The sequence below is a fragment of the Leptonychotes weddellii genome, chromosome 4 (assembly GCF_054177405.1).
Source record: "Leptonychotes weddellii isolate Sample4059 chromosome 4, ASM5417740v2, whole genome shotgun sequence".
Classification (NCBI taxonomy): Eukaryota; Metazoa; Chordata; class Mammalia; order Carnivora; family Phocidae; genus Leptonychotes; species Leptonychotes weddellii.
In genome coordinates, this window is record NC_138372.1 from 71,151,504 (window position 1) to 71,172,151 (window position 20,648).

Here is a 20,648-nt window from a genome sequence, read left to right on the forward strand (position 1 = left end):
GCAGGTTGCCTTTGATTAAATTAGTGTGACTTAAATAAATTCCATAGCAGATGGCACGCTTGCATAGGATTTAGAGCAGTGATGGACAGGATTTTTGGCTCACAAGATAATGAAGGCAGGAGGGGGCAGGTATGAATGCACTGGCAAGGCATAATGTAACTCTGGCCAACAGTAGCTCTCAATCAGCATAAGCCATATTTTAGAAACCAGTCATAAAGATACTGTTCTGTCAGTAATACAGTTATGGTCCATGCAAAATTCTCGGTCTTATTGGGGATCCACTTGTTGTAAATTTAGTTATTGAATAAAGAACTTTGATTATTTATTTCTAGTTCCATTTTTAGGACTATTTTGCCTCGTAGGAACAGTGTGTGTGTGTGTGTGTGTGTGTGTTGTGTGCAGATATTTTTTTAAAGGAAAGGGATTTTTATAATAATGGTTATTACTGTAACTATGTAATTATAATAATTATTATATTATTAACAGAGGATAAGATTTCTGGTTGACTTCATATGGCCAGTTATGATAAATGGTCTGTTGTTAAGCCAGACTTTCACATTTCTTACACATTTTACATGCATTCCTATTAAATATAAATGTCTCTGTTTTGTAGTCACAAGCAATGAGCAGCACAGCTGATCTATTGGACAAAATTTTAAAAGCAATTGAAGAAAACATTACCACTGAGAATAGTTGCTCTCTTCTTATGGCTCTGGACACATTACTGAACTCTGACAGTACAAAGGAAATGGTATTGAAAGTGATGAAATTTATTTAAATGATATAATATTTGAATTGTTTTAAGATTTTAAAATATAAGCACATTTTAAATGTTGCATGGTTCATTGAAACTAGGTGATGGGGGGTTGGTTATAGTCCCTACCCTTGTGTTTGTTTGGAATTTTTCATAAAATAAAAATTTTTTAATTTCATTTACCACTAAACAGACATACTGCAAAAGTTCAGAATTTGGCAATTTGACTCACTAATTCTAAACATAGTTTGGAACTTAACAATATTAATTGGTACAGTGTAACTCTAGTATTTCTCCCCGTCACTGTATTAAATGTCCTACATATAAAACTTACAGAACATTTTAAATTTTTTAGAATTTTTAATAATCTATTTTTATTTTTATAATATATTCTTAACTCCTTTTTGTCTTCAGAAAAAAAATCATATTTAAAATTGGATTGACTAGGAAAAAGCAAAATTAAGATATTATTTTTAAATGCACTTAATGTTAGTAAGCTTATTGCAAATTATTGGCATTTTGTATTTGTTCAACAAGAAAGATAAAAAATTTCATCATATTTATTACTGTTACATAGAGTATTTGACCTTGTAATGTCATAGTTGATTTGAAAAGGCTGTAGAAGGTATTCATGTAAAGGCCACTGGTGATTTAAAATAATGTTTGGTTAAAAGGATAAGGTTTAGCTTCATGTTCACTATAAAATTCTGTTTTTGAAGAGTAAGCCTTCATAAATAACATGTACCCGACGATTTAAAAAATCTAAGTGATGACATCATTGATCTAGCTTAGGAGTAAGTAGATTCGGAAAGGAATAATGACTGGTTGCTATGACAATGTGGCTCTCACCAGCTGCTGATTTGTTGCTTGAACACAGGGTTTTACGTGCAAGATCCAGGCTCTGCGTGATAAGCTGTGGATCTTCCTGGTTCAGTCTTTCTATGCTGTTCGTCACACAGAAAGCTGGAAGCTGATGAGCACAGATGATCAACAGAAAATCCAAGCAGGTATGTTAGCCTTGAGATTTTTTATTCTTATTTTACGATCTCTGTGACAAGAGATATTTTGAGGGGATGCTAATAAGTGGTAGGATTAATATTGTTTGCTTCTGTTCAATAATAGCTTGCTAATTGAAACTAGTGATAGTATGTTTAGGCAGTTTTAATAAATCATGCTTTGCTGTTCTTGGAAAATGATTCATTTCCTTTATATATGTATTTATCAGTTTTTAATCCTACTCTATATTAGCAGCAATGTTCCAGCTAAATTTGCTTAAAAGCGTTCTTATAAAGAGATTAGAAGTATAGGAAAATATAATCCATGTAGCACATATTACCAAACATACTTTCTCTTCCTTTTTAAATATATTTTGCCGTAAAGCTTTTCCATCTTTTGCATAATATATCATTTCTTGTGGTTTTGTCTAAACTAGATGGCTTTATTTCACAATTGATTGGTTCAGTGATACGGTGTGTGCTATTGCGGAGTGTCCCTCAGGAGCCTCACAGTAGTCTCTGACATTTAATAGGTACCATTTGAAACGTTAGCATTAAACAAAAGATGTATAATGCTCAGAATGTATGTTTGTTTCAAAAATATTAAGATAAAAATTTTGAGGGTGTGGAACTAAAAATGGCTTCATGACTATTTTTGGGTTAAAGCAGGTGCCTTAGAAAAAATATTTGCAGATTCAGCAAGTATACTTTTAAAAACATTTTAAGAGACTATATTTTAGGAAGCGAACATTTTTGTACTATAAAACATGAAAGCCCATATGTGATATATTCTTGATAGTACATAGATATGTTAAATTCTTTAATGGGATAGTCAGAATATGATTTGCTCTGTCTTGCATTATAGCATAACATGATAGTGTAGCTAGATATGAACTGAAGAGCACTTTTCACAGAAATTCCAACAAAATAATGAAAGAACAAAATCATGAAACAATGAAAATCGCAAGGTCTTCAGGAATTTGAGATTTTTTTTCCTTATGACTATTTCTATACTGATTTTTAGATGACAGTTTTTACTACAAAAATCTATTCAGTGTGAAGAAATAAGATCGGCATTGCATGAGGTATCATTCAGCTCTCTTCTGATTGGTAGTAAACTTTGTTTTTCTTCATTTTAGAGGATTTCATAGTTAAGTTGTGCCTTAAACAATGTTCTTTATCTTAATTCTATAAAGTGCTAATTAAAAATACATACAAATATATATGTATACATATGTAAAATAAAATGTTATTGGTAATTGTACTAATTGTCAAAAAGAACTTTTCAATCTATCCTATCAGTGTAATAATATTTTTTTTAATCTTCAGTATGTTGAATTATAATGAGTCCTGACTTACAGATAGTTACTGCATTGGGAAACCCCAGATAAAGGAATGATTCTAGATTGTCTTTGTTATAGCATTTCTTATATTCTAATTGAGTTACTGACCTTTGGAAGAAATCTTATATTAATTTTTTTTTTGTATAGGATAGTGCAAAGTCATTTGCTTACTATAAATCAGTCCTTATAATACCATTTCTAGGATCCTGCTTTGTGTTATAGCACAGATCCTATAGAACACAAATAGTAGAAGATGCAATGGGAATGTTACATATAATTTAATATATTTTTCACCAGCTGTTTTAATAAATAACAAATGATTTTGGAGATGATATTTCTTCAAACTATGTTTTAAATAGTTTGAAATATAACCTTCAAAAGAAATAAATACATTAGCTGAACTATATTTATAGCTCTCATCCCATTATCTCTATATATTTTCCTGACGTCATTCAAATTCCTATTTGAAGAATATAAAAACATGAGTTCCCCAATAATTCCCATTTAAACCTAATCTAGAAAGTGAATTTTTATTAATTCTAAAAAGAATGATATAGGTTTGAAGATTGTTTCTTGTTTTATTTTCAACAGGACCTTATTTTTTTCTCTTCTCTTTCCTTCTTCCTCATGATATCTCTGCAAAACCAGGAAATATTTGTAGTTAATTTCAACAGAGTATTTTTACATTTTTTAGGATAGACACTTTCTCATATTTAATGGTTTATAAAATATTACATTTGCCACAATCCATAATTTTTTAAAATTTGGAAAACTAAATGAAACCAGTTATCTCTAAAACTTTACAGCTTGAGAAAATTCTTGTTTTTTGTAAATGTATGAATCCTCTCATGAGATTTTACATTTATTATTAATTTTAATAATATAAAATCCATAGAGACCAGAAAATAAGATTGAAAATGGGGTTCTTTAAAAAAGAAGTTCTAAAATATAATATGGAATTATTTGTGTGTACTAGATTGCTTTTAGCCTTTTTTAAGTTACTTCCATTAAAACATGACCTTTTTCATACGGTTTTCCCTCTACTTTTATGGAAATGTTAGTGTTTCCTATAAAAATAAATTGTTTCTTTCTACAGCTGCATTTGACAAAGGTGATGATCGAAGACTTGGCAAAAAGCCTGTATTCAGCAGTTCTCAGGTAAACTTTTAAAATTTTACAGGTCCAAATGAAAAAAGAAGCTAAATAATTTAAATGTCATTATTTTATATTTCAGTGATTGTTTAAATGTATTCTTTCATTAAGTAAAGCTGTTTCTTAATGAAAATAATTTTGAGTCTTTAATCAAGCAAATATTCTATAAATTTTTAAATTATGTGGATTTTTAATATCCAGCTGGCATAGGAAGTGAGATATTCTACCTTTTTTATTTCCTTGAAAACCTTTTTGGCAACTAACATACTGGAGCTATTCCAACAGATGAGAAGTTGTCTAAAATTCTAGACCTAATTCAATGTCTAATTTTCTAATTAACCTACTTCTTAAAGAAGATTTTAGTTGGCCCAGTTTTCTCTATACTAAGATTTTAATTCACACAGTACATTTTTGGTGTGAAAAAGGCAATCAGTACCAAGAGTATAGTTAGTTGTGTTTTACTTTAAAAGTTACTTGCTGTATTTATATGAGGTATCTAAAGTAGTCAAACTCTCAGAAAAACAAGAAGGAGAATAGCAGTTGCCAGGGGCTGGAGGTATAGGAAAAGGGCAATTTATCAGTGGGTATAGAATTTCAGTTTTACAAGATGAGAAAGTTCTAGAGATTTGTTACCCAAGGTCTATATAGTTAACATTACTGGACTTCCCACTTAAAAATGGTTAAGATGGTAAATTTTGTCTTTTTTTTTTTTTATCCCTTCCCACACACAAATGAGTTGGTGTATTTATTATAATGTGAAACATTTTTCTTCCCCTAAGCATGGAACGCTGCTAGACTCCCCCTTGACCATTCTTAGTTATACTGTACAGTTCCACAGAACATACTCTAAGAAGTGGTAACTTAAGATATTTTTCTCTATGTTCCATGTTATCCCCAGTGTTTTTTTAGGGCCCCCAAGAATTACCCGATCTGCCTTTCTTTCTGCTGTTCTACTCACTGTTATCAACCAGGCTTTTCTTCTTTCCTTGCCTTACAGTGAAAGAGAACAGACTCTCATTGCTCTTCCTTACCTTCCTGGCATTCAGGTTGCCTGAAGGTTTATGCTGTTAACCACAGTGGGAAGAAAACCGGGTAATATGTTTCCCTCAGAAGGGCAGTATACTGAAATGGGTGCTGGACATCGTATAATAAGAATTAAAACCTTGACTTCACTTTTTTTTTTTTTTTTAAATCCTTACCTAGAATTTTATTGGTTTTGTGAGGGAGTGAAATGGAAAATGTGTGGCCTCCATGAGGTCAAAAGGCTGAGTGCAGGGTACAGGTTTCCTGGGGCCTCTCAGCGTCATTTTTTATCTGCCTAAGGTGTTTTTGCCTACCCCTACATAGGGGCGGGAAAGTGTGTGTGGGAGTGTGGGAGGGAAGGCTGGGTGGAGGAAGAAGGCTCCCCAGCCAAGCGCAAGGGATGCAACGCTGCCACCTGGCACAGTTGCCAGGACAGTGTGGCCTTGACTTCACATTTGTTATCTCGGCCATAGGTGAGCTTGCTTGTCTGTACAATGGACTAATAAAACCTAGCAGAATTATTGTGAAAATTAAGTGAAATAATTAATGTGCAATTATTTGGTATGTAGTAAGTGCTCAGTAAGAACGGAATGAATAAATGTGTTTTACAAGAAGAGATGAGATCTGAAAGTGGGAGAAGGTTAATGAGGTAAGACAGATTTAAGAAGAGTGCTGGTACCAGAATACTTAAGGTAATGATGTCTGGGACTTGTTTCAAAATAAAATGGTAGTTATATATGAAACAAAACTGGCCAGGAGCTGATCACTGTTAAAGCTGGATAATAGGTACATGGGGGTTCATTATACTATTCTATCTTCTTTTGATTATGTGTAAATTTTACTACAATAAAAAGTTAAACAAACAAACAAAAAAAGGAATAGTACTGGAACCAAAAGGGTGTCTAAGGGGAATTCTCTTGAGAGTTGCCCTCTTTTTCTCATTTTTCTCAATAGCATGTGGTCTCATATTTGTCAGTAGCATGCATCTTCCCACCTGGCCATTTGTATGTAAGAAATATACATAAACTTCGCAGATACAAGTTAGAGAATGCCTAGATATGTGTATACATTGATCCTCATCATGCTATACTATGTTAATATAAAGTTTCTAAAGGAGTATGGTTACCCTATATACTGCATAGATCTCACCCATAGCATGATGCTAAATTTAAAATAGACAGATTCAAGGATACAGTAAATTAAGTAGATCAATTTTAAGGGTGAGAAGAAGTCTAAAATCAGAAGCCTACCTGATTTTAGGTATTAAAAATAGAGAAAGGTTATTTTTTGAGCTAAGATTTGATCAAGAAAACAAAAAATGAGGACCAAACCTATTTGAACCTTATAAATATTACATAGAATCCTGGAACACTGCACTGAGTAGGACCAGTCTCCACCCTCTAGAAATATAGAATATGAGGCCCAGAGATGTTAATGACTTCTTAAATATCCTAAGTCAATTAAAGATAAGAGACAAGAACCTAATGATTACCTTTATTAGCACTACACCTAGCTTTTCCTTAAACTTAGCCAGGTTATTTATTACTGTGTGTGTGTGTGTGTGAGTGTGTGTGTGTGTTCACACCCCCCATATATGTTATCTTTATCTTAGACAAATTTTTAATGTAAATGGAAGTTTTCTATATTCAGAAATATTAGCCCTTGAACTGTATATCAATATATGCTCAGGTTTGACAACATGCATCACATTTTTTGAGTACCCAGTATGTTATAGGCACAGTTCTAAGGGATAAAAAGATGAAGACAGCACAGGCTTTTCCTCAGACCTCTGCAGTTTCATACAGCTTTTCAAAGGGGGGTACGTATTTCATAAAGAGTGGCAATGTAACCTTAAAGCTTTATTCTGCACTTCCTACCACTTTTTAAAAGGTTGTTATCTCCTTCCATAGCAAGGTTGGGTCTAACCAAAATGATATAGGCACATTGTCTTCAGTGTCTTAAGTGTCCTCTTTTCCTCTTTTTACCTACTTCACCTATTTTTAGGACCCCTTTTCCTCCACTTTCTCCATATAGCCAGAGCTGTATCACTATTTTGTTTTTTTCCAAAAGCCAAACTTTTCAGATGTACTGTCTCATTTCCCAGGGGCTTGCAGCCCCCAGCTCCAAGGATTAAACCTTTAGTGATAAAATTTCTGGCATTTGGATAGGATTGAAGAGACAGTTTTTAATGAAAATCTTTATAATGTCCCTCAAATTATACCATATATAAGCCGGCATTATACTGCCTGCTTAAAGCAGTAAATCATGAGCTCAGGTCCTACTTCCATCCTTACAAGCATGTGACCTTGGTAAATTACATACCGGCTTTAATCCCGTTTCTTGTTTACGAAATAGAGATAGCAACAGGAGCTCTCTCATAGGAGTGTAGTGAGTATTAAGTGAGATAACGTATGAAAAGTGTTTTAGCACAGAACCTGGGAGTGGGCCCTCAAAAAATATTGGGCATTGTTATCATTGACCCATGGCATCCTGACACCTTTAGGTGTTAATCTCTACCATAACTTCACAAAGCTAAATAGTATGCCTTTTTAAAAAAGAATTGCCTTTTAATTTTTTATGCTATATTTCAGATTCAATTAAGGGAATGTGACTAAAGATACATTCAAATGGTCAAAGATAATTCAAATTTTGAGTGGCCCTATATCATAATGTGATCTTTACTTTTTCCTCTTTGAAAAGCTGGCTTATTGAAACAAAGTACTGTAAGTCAAAGACTTCAGTCAAGTTCTAAAGAATTTTTTTCTTCTTTGTAGCAAAGGAGACAAGTTTCTGACTCTGGTGTCATAAAAAACAAATCTTGGAGAGGAAATATCAAGAAGGATTGTTGGAATTATCCCTCTACTAAGCAAAAGATGAAATCTGATGGATTAGGAGCATCTGGACATTCAAGTACTAATAGAAACACTGTAAATAAAACTTTGAAACATGATGATTTAAAGGAAAAGGGTGGTACAAAAACAGCATCTAAGGCTACAAAAGAACTTAAAACTGGGGGGAAGAATGTTTCTGGAAAGCCCAAAGCTATAATAAAGTCCCAAACAGAAAACAGTGATAATGCTAAGTCAACAAACACGTCGCCTAGACAAGCTGTGGAAAGATCAGCAGCAGCAGCAAATGGACAGAAAAATTCATTAAATGAGAAAGGAGTGAGAAATCAGGAAGGGCACATTACAGGTGCCAGACCCAAGGTACTCACTGGGAACTTAAATGTGCAAGCCAAAGCAAAGCCTTTGAAGAGAGTGACAGGAAAAGATTCTCCATGCCTCAGCATCACAGGGCCTTCCAGCAGATCGACCAATTCAAGTATGGAATTACTGATTTCCACTGAATGCCTGAATGAACCAAAAGAAAATGGATCCGTAGGAGAAGAGAAGCCTTCTGGTGATAAACTGTCCTTTTGTGAATCTTCAGGACAGACAGTGAAAAACAGTGTGGAAAGTACCAAAACTTCTACTGTAGGTGGGTTTTAGTACCCTCACTTTGAATAGCTCCTGACAGTTAAAGTTCCCAGAAAAAAATGATTCTGTGTTTGGATGTTTATTTAGTTTCAGATGCCAGAAGGCATTTATTTACATGTGTTCATGCAAACTGAGAGAAAACATACTTCTTCCCACATTAACGTTTATTTTTGGATATAGTGTCTGGCCAGTGAATTTATGCATGACTTTTACATATTCAGTGTTCTGTTTCATGACTGACTTTTTCTTAATTTACAGCAGTAAAATCTCGACCTGTTTCAAAAGTTACCAATGGAACTTCAAATAAAAAAGGCATTCAAGAAGAAACTAATATAAGTAGCAGGTAAATCTTCATTAGTTATTTTACCTATATATTAGCTTTCTCTGAAAGTTAATTATATGCTAACTTCTAGCTAAATATTTAAAAAATATCTCTTCTTCTTTGTTAGAGAATATATTTATTTACACAATATTTTAAAACTTTATTAAAAGAAAAGAGTATATGAAAAATGATTATTGATACAAAATGATAGATTACACTTGTGGCACTTGATTATGTATTGCTTTGTCATACTTGACCTGCAGGTTTATAAACGTAAAGTCCTGTGAACATAAGGTTTTTCTATTTTTTGAAAAAAAGATACTTTTTAATTTCTTTGAGAAAAAATATATTTCACATATGAGTTTTTTAGAAGTTCATGTGTTGCTATCTGAGTGCAGTACTGAATGCAAATCCTTTTTCTTAGTGTGCTAAAGAAGGTCACTAGCAAAGGATATAGTGATCCAGTACCACAGGCAGTTTTAAAGAAAAAAGGAAATGGCAGTGGGTGTGCTACAGCTCAGCAGAGGACAAAAAATGCCTCGTCTAATCTTGCTAAAACTCAAGGTAAAGCTGATGTAATCCTGGGTATTACTTCTGTGTTTAAATTGAATAAGCAAAACTCTGATTTGGAACTTTAGCAACAAATAAGAATATAACATGGTTTCACTCATTTTACATTTGTGTAATCCTATAGAGGTTTTACACGTTTACTTTTAGATAAGTATTTTTTTTTTTAAAGATTTATTTATTTGAGAGAGCGTGGGCCTGCACGCAGGGGGAGGGTCAGAGGAAGAGTCCCAAGTAGGCTCTGGAGGGCAGAGCTGGGGAGGAGGCGGGCGGATGGATCTCAGGACCCTGAGATCATGACCTGAGCCTAAGCCAAAACCAAGAGTGAAACCCAGGCACCCCTAGATAAGTATTTTGGTATTTCAGGGTGTGGGTTTGGTTTTTATTGTCTTTTATGAGAAGTAATTAAGGGAGTCACTAATTTATCTGTATTTTTGGTCCTTCTATATATTGTGCCCAGGTTTCTTCAGTTTCATTGATAACTATAGGAATTCCATGTGCAAAACCAGCACTAATATTAGAGCCCTTTAAAAAAGTAAGAAACAAACTGAGGGTTCTAGAGGGGAGGGGGTAGGGGGATGGGTTAGCCTGGTGATGGGTATTAAGGAGGGCACGTACTGAATGGAGCACTGGGTGTTATACGCAAACAGTGAATCATGGAACACTACATCAAAAGCTAATGATGTAATGTATGGTGATCAACATAACATAAAAAAAAAAAGTAATGGCACAGTCATGAGAACTGTGATATATAGGAAGAAGAATTTTCCCTCTGTGCTGTGCCTGTTGTTTTGCCATGTTCTAAGAAAGAACAGCATACTGATCAGGTTGCATACTTAGCTGACTTAATAACTGATTTTAAAATTAATTTGCTTTATGCATTAAGCATTCATGTAGGTTAAGAGCAGTATGTAAAAACCTAAAAACAATTTTGAGTTTGATAATGAATTAATACTGAAAGTAAATTTTAAAATAAGCCAGAGAAAAATTATTCATGTTCTAGTAATAACTAAAAATTAAACATTTAAAAAGATTTGGCAATTCTGTTTGATAGTTTTAATTATCATCTCTAGGACTCAACCAGTGTAAACAAATAGATTCTCAAACTTAATCCTTGCCCTCCAATTACCAGTTTTAGTTTCCACTGCACATCTAAGTAGTTAACCCAAATGATCTACAATAATAATGATCTTGTTATGAGAAGTAAATTAGTTTTGTTCATGTTTGACAGAAAAAAAAAAAAAAACCAGTAACTTCAACATTTCTATTTTATATTTAGCTTGATTCTTCTTTCAGCTGTGTGGAACAATCTTTTTTCCCCCAAAAAACGTCAAAGGGAAGACCCTTCCTGCCCTTTTGATATAAGAAAATCAGATTTTTGCACCCTCATTTATTTATGCAAATCCAATTCTGGCATAAGGATCAAGACTCTTGAGGAAGAAAGATCCTATTTAAGTAATTTTGCTAAGATGCTGGAATAGTCCCCCTATATTTGTAATAAAAAAATTTTTATTTTATCATGTTACTAACACCTAATCTTTTGTCCATTTCATAGATATGTCATTTCATTGTTTGTTTTATTTCTTCTAATGTAATTTAAAAACAGATATTGCATTTCATTCACAAATTAGAAAGTGCATTATATTTTTTAATTTTCTTTTATTAGGATCTCAAGGAGAGTCACCAAATTCAGTAAAATCTTCAGTCTCTTCAAGGCAGTCTGATGAAAATGTGACAAAATTGGACCACAATACAACTACAGATAAACAAACACCTAAGAAAAAAATTGTCAAGCAAGGACACACACCTTTGCCTAAGGTTAATGCAAAAATAGCGGCAATGTCTAAAAACTTAAATCAGTCTAAGAAAAGTGAAACTTTGAGTAATAAAGATTCAAAACAGAAAACGCTTCCTGGACAGGTTATATTGAAAACTCAGCCTTCTTCTCAAAGACCTTTAAAAAGTGAAACATGTGTTGTCCAAGAAAATATATTTCATGATGTGCGTGATAATAATAACAAGGATGATATTTCTGAACAGAAGCCTCATGAACCTCTAATTAATCTCACATCAGAAATCAGCAGTAGAGAAGCATTCCAGTCATCATGCAAACCTGACCCACAAAAGCCATTAAGCAATCAAGAGAAAGAGAAATTAGTATTAGAATGCCGAACTATTTCAAATCTGGATAAATCAATAAAGCATGAACTGGAGTCAAAACAGATTTGTTCACATAAAAGTGAAACAGAATTTTCCAGCAAAGAATCAGATCATCACAACACAGCTAAAATACATTGCTTTTCTGATGGGAGTGGTAATGCAGATCCAAAATTTTATAACACCACTGTCCTAGAATCCGTGATTTCAAATCCCAGTGAAAACTCCTTGAACTCTAATCCTGTTTGTGATTTAGACTCAGCAAATGCAGAGCAAATCCATTCAGTATCAGACAGGGAGAAGCAAGGAGGGAAACAAGATATAAACAAAAGATTAAGCATTAAATGTGTCAAAGATGTTTTACCATGTGTTCCTGAAAGGACGAATGGTACCTTAAGTTCTCTCCAAGGTGACAGAAAATCTAAAATTCATGTAGAAGAACAGAAAATTCCTAGTCACTTGTCTGATGACTCTGCTATGAGTGAAATCAAACATGCTACCGCAGACTCAGATATTTCCTCCAGGTGTGTTTTGGAACAAATATCAGGAAAACATTCTCCTAAAGATACGGAAACGACAGAGACTCCAGAGAGCCATGAAACTCCACAAGTTCCATTTCTGAGCCACTGGACTTTGAGTACCAGCCGTCTGCATCAGAGAGAGAGTCCTGAATCTGACACTGGCAGTGCTACCACATCCTCTGATGACATAAAGCCCAGATCTGAAGACTATGATGCTGGAGGGTCTCAGGATGATGATGGGTCAAATGACAGAGGTATTTCTAAATGTGGCACTATGTTGTGCCATGATTTTCTTGGAAGAAGTAGCAGTGATACCAGCACTCCTGAAGAATTAAAAATATATGACAGTAACTTAAGAATTGAGGTGAAAATGAAAAAGCAAAGTAGTAATGATCTTTTCCAAGTTAATTCGACAAGTGATGACGAGATTCCCAGGAAACGGCCAGAAATTTGGTCTCGATCTACAGTAGCCCACCCTAGGGAAAAAGAAAATATTCTACGAGGCAGTGTCCATTTTGCTCAAGAAGTAGATCAAGTTTCTTCCTCAGCAGATGAAACAGAAGATGAAAGATCTGAAGCTGAAAATGTTGGAGAAAATTCCTGTACATCTAACTCAGCTCCTCAGCAGTTTCAGGGAATAATTAATTTGGCTTTTGAAGATGCAACAGAAAATGAAAATCACGAGTTTTCTGCAACTAAAAATTTTAAAAGATCAGTCTTACTTTCAGTAGATGAATGTGAAGAACTCGGATCTGATGAAGGGGAAGCTCATACTGCCTTTCAGCCTTCTGTGAATTCTCTTTCACCTTCTGATGTTTTTGATGGCATTTCTCATGAACATCATAGAAAGACATGCTATTCCAGGTACACACAAGGACGTGAAGGTAGTATTTTAGAATGTAAACAAGATAAAGGCAATAGTGTATATAAAAACGAAAGCTCTCTCTTGGGTCCCAGCAGCATTGACTCATCAAGGAAAGATAAACAGAGTGCTTCAGCCACAGGAAAAAAGTTCACAGTAGATGTCCTGTCCAAAGGAGGCAGACAGCTTCTTCCAGAAGATAAACAAGTAAACAGGGGAAGCAATGTAGGTAATGACTTTCCCCAGCAACATAGCAGACTCTCAGATAATGATATAAAATCTCAAGAAAGACCATGTCATTTGGAGCTTCATCAAAGAGAACCCAATTCTGACATACCAAAGAACAGCTCCACAAAATTTCTGGACTCCTGTCGGAGTCAACTTCTGCCTCAGGAAGGTCAAGTGAAAGAGAACCATTCTACAGCTACCAAAAAAGCTAATATTGCTTTATCTGCAGGTAACGTACAGAAATAGAAATGCTAAATCCATAGGAAAATGAGTTTATAGAATTTTAGAAGTTGTAGGTAGCCCCAAATGTTTTATTTTAGTTAGAATAATTACTTAAGTAACAGATACAAATTTCAAATGAAAACTTAAATTTCTTAATAATATGAAAACTAGCTAGTTAATCTTTATTGTTCCCTTAAAATCCTAGTGCAGAGTTAAGATCTAGTAAAATTTTGGTTATTATTAGAGCTAATCTATTAAGAGATTTTACATGAAAGAATAAAGAGAAAACCTTAGTTTGCTATTATTTAGTTATTTATGTCTAATTTAACATAGAATTCTTGACTATTAGAAATTTCATTATACATTGGATATGTTTTATGGACTATGCTAGTATATATCTAAGAGGGCTGTGCAATAACTATAGTAATATAACTAAAAGCACTGAACTATTTTAACTAGATTAATTATTACAATTTATATGCATTTTACAGAGATTAAGACTTTGAGGATCACTATAATTCTAAAACTTTCAAGTAAAAAGATAAATTTCCTAAAAGAGATTATATTTAGAAGCAACAATAATATATGAAAAAAGCCCAGGCTTATTTCATATGTATAGATGATTTCCTGTCTAATTGTTTTGTGTGTTTGTCTTCCTTATTATAGTAATTTAAACTAATGACCCACATTTAAAATATGCAATAGTGGCTGACTGCATAGCTATTGTATATCAGAACTAAGAAAGACACTGATCAATAGCCCTTGTTCAGCAAAATCACAACAATAGGGGGCTCTTTAAAGTTGTATTTTTTTGTTTGTCCTTGCTTGCATCCTCTTTTGCATGTGCAATATACAAATAAGGCTTTAGATAAAATGTATTTATTCCCCTTTTGGAACTGACTTAAAGTCACCATCAAATAACCATGTCTTTTTTTCTCTTTAATTTCATATTGTAGTGAATTAGATACATGTGCACATTCTATGTTTATGTTTAAATAATTTTTGTTGTTTTCTGTATCACAAGTTTTCAAATTAAAGTATGGAGAATTATTGTTAGTTGCCTATGTTGATTTTGCTGCTAAACATCCTTCGGTGGTGTTTTGTTTTTTTTTTTTTTAAATATAGAAAAAGAAATGCCTCAATAATCTTGTCAATTTTGTATAAGTGTTATTTTTTCCATTCTGTTTTTTTGGACTATAACTATTATATTGTTTTAATATTGTTCTACAAAACTCTGAGGGGTACCAACATGTGCAATTTTTACATTGTGTAGTATTATGAATTATTTCAGGAGACATAGATGATTGTGACACACTGGCACAAACCTACATGTATGACCATCGGCCTTCAAAAACCCTCTCTCCAATATATGAGATGGATGTAATAGAAGCATTTGAGCAGAAAATGGAATCAGAAACACATGTTACAGACATGGATTTTGAAGATGATCAGCACTTTGCAGAACAAGATTGGACACTTTTAAAGCAACTGCTCTCTGAACAGGATTCAAACTTAAATATTACGAATTCTGTTCCTGAAGACTTAAATTTAGCACAGTATCTAATCAATCAGACACTACTTTTAGCACGAGACAGCTCAAAACCTCAGGGTAAAGCACATGTTGACACTTTGAACAGATGGAGTGAACTAACCTCTCCCCTTGATGATTCCTCAGCAAGCATCACCATGGCTAGTTTTTCCTCTGAAGATTGTTCACCCCAAGGGGAATGGACAATTCTGGAACTGGAAACTCAGCATTAAGAGTATTAACACTTTGGAAAATTTTGAACTATGCCACCACTTTATTTTTTGATGCTTATATTATATCCAAATAATAATTGGATTAGCCAGAGATAGACTGTCCTTAATATTGAGGGAGTCTTTACAGTTTATTGAGGTAAACATAATTTGTTTATTAATATATCATATGTAGAAAAAGGTGTTTTTCTAAAATTTTTGAGCATGTTTTATTAATTATTAGAGAAATTAGTAGACTTATAAAGAAACCCTTCAGTTTTCCTTTCCTAACTGATCATTTGTTCACTTGTTTATAATTCAAGAATTTAAAATGTTAATGTACAAGTAGATGAGTCCCTTTACTTTTTGCCCTGCATATGGTAACAGTAATTTAACAATAAAAAACATATTGTGCTTGTGTCAATTTATGTAGTTAATCAGTGAGTACCATTCAAACTCAGATTGAGCCTGATAGCTGAATATTAGAAAAAGCCTTCACTTTCCCAACAGTGCAGGTCCAGGAAATTGTGAAGTAAATGCACTTCAAATTTCAGTCACATTGATACTGAAACAGAGAAATGGAATCCCTTGTAACTCTCTTTTTGGGGTATATTCAGAGACAGACATCTGCCCTTGTTCAAAAGAAGTGGGAGAACTGTCCATTTGTTTCACCTATATAGACTTTATAGTTAATCACTCTCTATTTTCCATTCCATATTAGAGATATTTTGAAACTGTTCCAGCAATAAGCCTGCACTAAATATTAATTTTAAAATGGGTACATGAGGCATTTGAGTTACTGAGTTAAACTGTGTGTGTGTATGTGCACACACACGCATGTATGCTTACTTTCTCCATGTGTCTATATACTCTAGTTCCTTATTTCCTTGATCACATTGTCTTTCAGTCTGTAATTTTGGTAGCAAGGCAAAGATAAAAATCTTTTCTACAAAATGGTACTGAAGAGTGATCACTTCGATACCTGCTTGATATAAGTGGACACTGCTCTTAGGATGATGAAATTTAGTAGAATTAGCCTCTCTTAAAACTATGTAACTGAAAAAAAAAAAAACTATGTAACTAACACATAATTTCTCTAAAATACGTCAAAAGTAAGGAAACCTTTTGGTTTAGATTTCCTTTTCTAAAATAATGGTTTTCAACAAATTAACAATAGAATGAATCTGTATATTGAACATCCACAATCATATTAATGCACAATCATTTGTTACTGTTGTATAATAACATAATTATATTAACATTAGCCACTAACCTGTTATACCATAAATTTGCTATGCCTTTTTAAACTAGAAGCTCTGTAGGGTGCACTCATTCATTCAGTCAAGAAACGAGGCATTGGTTCTACGCACTGAGGTACAAAGATAAATAAGGCTTGATTCCTGTTTCCCACTCACAAAAAGGGTGTTCAGTTTCTAGTGAGGGGGGAAACCATGTAAGAGAAAGGTTAAAATATAGCATTGTAAGAACATTGTATTTTCAAGCCGGATGGGAATTTAGAGATTAGTCTAATCCCTTCAAATTCCAAAAAATAACTCTGAAGCCCAGAGGAATTAAAAGATTGCCCAAGGTCCCACAGCTATTTCGTGGGCTAGAATCTAGTATTCCTTAATTTTAATTTGATGTTATTTCTACCACACAACATGCTCATTTGATTTTTTCATAAAGCCTGAGAGCAAGTATATTTATAGGTAGTTTGTAATATAAAGAAGTAATGTATGATAGTCAGAAACAGTGCCAGTTCCCAAGACATTGTGTTATTTCCTTTTCTCCAAATGTGAAATTGTTTTATGTGTTCTTTTTAATAAATAGCTCAGAAATTCAAAACTTTATAAATGAAACTTCTCTCCTAGTTCTAAGGTCTTAAAAACTTTCTTCTTAAACTACTATACATTAAAAAGCCATTCAGTTTCATGTCACATCTGCAAATAGGTAATAGGGAAGGCATTTTGCTTAAGTAGTGACCTCTTAGGTAATTTCAGGACATGTGTGTTTTCTTATGCTTTTTGTGCATCTACCAGTCTGTTTGCTGTGGGACTCTTCGGGCTAGTACTTCATGATTTAACAAACACAAAGGGAAAAATAATTGCTAACATTTATTTAGCTCCTATTATATGCTAGACTTGTGCTAAGTGCTTTAAATATGCACTAACATTCAATTCTCACAATAATTATATGAGATTTGTCTTCTTATCATCTTTATTTTACACATGAGGAAACTGATAATAGAGTCCTCACCCTGGATTAGCTACCCTAGTGGAAGAAACTAAAAGAGAAATAACACAACTATACTATTATTTGGTAAGATAACAGTGGTATATGGTCAGAGTTGTGTGAGCCCAGAAGGAGAAGCTACAAACAGCTTGTCAGAAAGAGATTAGAGAAAGCTTCTTAGAGCAACTAATAGTCTGTGACTCCTTCAGAATTTCTATAAAGGGCTTAGTGGCTGCAGTCTAGTTGGAAGTGTAGGCCAGCAGGGGGCTTAGCTTGAAGATGTACTTGTATAGAAAGTACTTTGCTTTTACTTCGATTGTATGTTATAGATCAATAAAAATAGAAATGTCCTTAAAAGATGCTTTTATACATAGTTTATATGAAGTTGCAAACAGTCCAATTGTCCATACCAAAAAAAAATATCTTATTTTTATTTTGATTTGGCTTGCTTTGGAGGACTGATAAAGATTATGTAAACAGCCCCTTTATACCATCTCTTGGAGCAACCAGGTAACCAGATGCTGGCTTTCAAGGATGAGGAAGAATTTTCTTGGTGATACGGCATACTGGACACAACAATGCATTAAGAATGGTAACCAGGATGTGTGTTGAGGATTAGGAGGAAGAGTGATAGGAGATAGAGCTAAAGAGCGGACTGGAGTTGGATTCTTAAAGTTATTAAAAACTATGCTATAGTGTTTAGTCAAAATCCTGGATTTAGTGAGAATTGTGTCTCCTTCCACTGTGCATTCCTTTATTTTTAACTCTCAATAGACAAGCTTTCCATGTGTTGAGGAAATAACCAACTACAATCAAAATGGGTAGTCATCAAAGTTGTTTTTTTAAGTAGGTAACAAAACCAGGTGTGTTTCAGAAAGATAACTGTCAGCTCTATTGAAGATGGCCTGGTTTGAAGAAGCACCCACGTCTCAGGATGCAATTAAAAAATAATTTTGTCAACCTTAGAAATTGGAAATGGAGGAGAATCTGGTAACAGAGATATCAGATAGATTGAGATTATAGAACTTGGTGAATAATCAGATGGTGGGAGAAGATTGAAAGGAATTTTATAATTGCTATCAAAAATAGCATTTATTCAGGGGCATCTGGGTGGCTCAGTTGGTTAAGCATCTGCCTTCGGCTCAGGTCATGATCCCAGGGTTCTGGGATTGAGCCCCGCATGGGGCTCCCTGCTCAGCAGGGAGCCTGCTTCTCTCTCTCCTTCTGCCCCTCTCCCCCACGAGAGCTCGTGCTCTCTCTCTCTCTCAAATAAATAAAATCTTTTTTAAAAAATTATGAAATTGTAATGTGTCATAACATAGCTCTGTATAAAGTGTAATCAGTGCATAAAGGAGAGGGAAATGATGGGATGATAACTTGGATAGGCTCCGTTATTATTGTAGGAGTTCACAAGACAAAAGAGGCATACTCTTGGCAAAAGGAGTTTAGAGGCAGTGGGGAATTCTAGTTCCATATGGCTAGAGAGAAGGGAACAGATGGTAAGGGCAAGGGATAAAGTTGGATAGGGAGATGTAGAATCCAGGGAGTAACACAATCAGATTTGCATTTTATTTTCATTATTTTTTTAAGTAGGCTCCATGCCTAGCATGGAACGCAGTGTGGGTCTTGAACTCAAACCCGTGAGATCAAGACCTGAGCTGAGATCAAGAGTCAGACACTTAAATGACTGGGCTACCCAGGCGCTCCAGATATGCATTTTAGAAAGATCACTCTGGGGGCACCTGAGTGGCTCAGTCGGTTGAGCGACTGACTCTTGGTTTCAGCTCAGGTCATGGTCTCAGGGTCTTGAGATCAAGCCCGGGGGGCTTGATGCTCAGCAGGGAGTCTGCTTGGAATTCTCTCTCTCCCTCTGCCTGTCCTCCCCCCCTTCCCCACATTCTCTCTCTCTCAAATCTTAAAGAAAAAGAGATATTCTGGAAGTGGTATATAGAATGGAATGGAGCAGGGTGACAAGGCAGGGAGATCAGTGATGAGTATTCCAGAAACCAAGGCTTGGATGAGAGCAGTAGCTGGGGAGATAGAGAGGTGTGGACATATTTGAGAGATTTAACATGTGGGTTGGAAAAACTTAGTAACTGATGTGGGGATGAGAGGAGGGAGTCATCTTAAAAGACTCAGGTTTATGACTAGGGTGCCTGGGTGGTTGATGATATCATTAGCCAGAAATTGAAGCAAGCTTAGGATGTTTGAGCTGTCTGTGGGACGTTCCAGGGGCTGAGGACAAAATACTGTGGAATAGAAAAAAGCCTGAGAAGGAGAATGAAAAGGAATATTCTGAAGTAAGAGAACTAGCAGGCTAAGGTGAGGAGGAAAGAGTGATTAATGTATAATCTCACTACTAATCAGAAGGGCAAATCAAGGCTAAGAGATTCCATTTGAACCTATGAAACTGAAAGGATTTTTAAAAAAAATACAGTGTTAGCAAGAGAATGATCAATTTCAGATACTCATGCATTGCTATAGGAATATAAATTACCTTTCCTTGTAAGTAATTACACAGTCTATACCATGAATGTTTATAACTTCATATCCTGAACCTAGTACTTTCCCTTCGTGGAATCTCCCATTAAGAAATAAGAATCTGAGACCTAGGTACATTAGTGAAAATTGAAAACTAGCTGAATGTCAACAGTAGCAGAAGGCTAAATAAAGTATGGTACATCTATATAACACATTATGCAATGATTATAATTGTCTCCAAAACATCTGTTTAATTCCAAGGGAAGATGTTTAAAAGAAAAAACCCAAAATATATATTTATAATATCCCAATTTTCTATACTTATATAGAAAAAGGGACTTGAAGGAAATAAGATGCTGATGATGGTTAAGTGGTACTGATGATTTCATCTTTTAACTCACATGTTTTTCATGTGTTCTACAAAGCACAGAAAATTAAGTAGGTTTGTTTGGGGGTAAGTAGAAGTAGTTAACAGTGTTGAATGCTGTTTGAGATGTCAACTAAGGTGCACACCTAGATTAGTTCATTAGATTTGGACATTATGATTTTACTGGCAGTTTTGTCAGTTGGTGT

At 34.3% G+C, this 20,648-nt stretch overlaps 1 protein-coding gene across 2 annotated transcripts in view; it reads left to right on the top strand.

The window, feature by feature from the left end:
• Nucleotides 1-15,786, top strand: part of LOC102740636 (BTB/POZ domain-containing protein 8) — a 32,461-nt gene extending 16,675 nt beyond the window's left edge. Inside the window, exons 5-12 of one of the 2 annotated variants that reach the window (XM_081818790.1) lie at nucleotides 614-751; nucleotides 1,632-1,761; nucleotides 4,189-4,250; nucleotides 8,042-8,747; nucleotides 9,005-9,089; nucleotides 9,493-9,632; nucleotides 11,302-13,632; nucleotides 14,917-15,786. In XM_081818790.1, the coding sequence (XP_081674916.1) occupies nucleotides 614-751; nucleotides 1,632-1,761; nucleotides 4,189-4,250; nucleotides 8,042-8,747; nucleotides 9,005-9,089; nucleotides 9,493-9,632; nucleotides 11,302-13,632; nucleotides 14,917-15,386 (4,062 nt within the window). In that variant the 3' untranslated portion in view covers nucleotides 15,387-15,786. Of the gene's footprint in view, nucleotides 1-613; nucleotides 752-1,631; nucleotides 1,762-4,188; nucleotides 4,251-5,242; nucleotides 7,087-8,041; nucleotides 8,748-9,004; nucleotides 9,090-9,492; nucleotides 9,633-11,301; nucleotides 13,633-14,916 lie in introns of those variants that run through there. The other variant, XM_081818791.1, reaches the window with a different exon arrangement.
• Nucleotides 15,787-20,648: the final 4,862 nt, after the last annotated feature.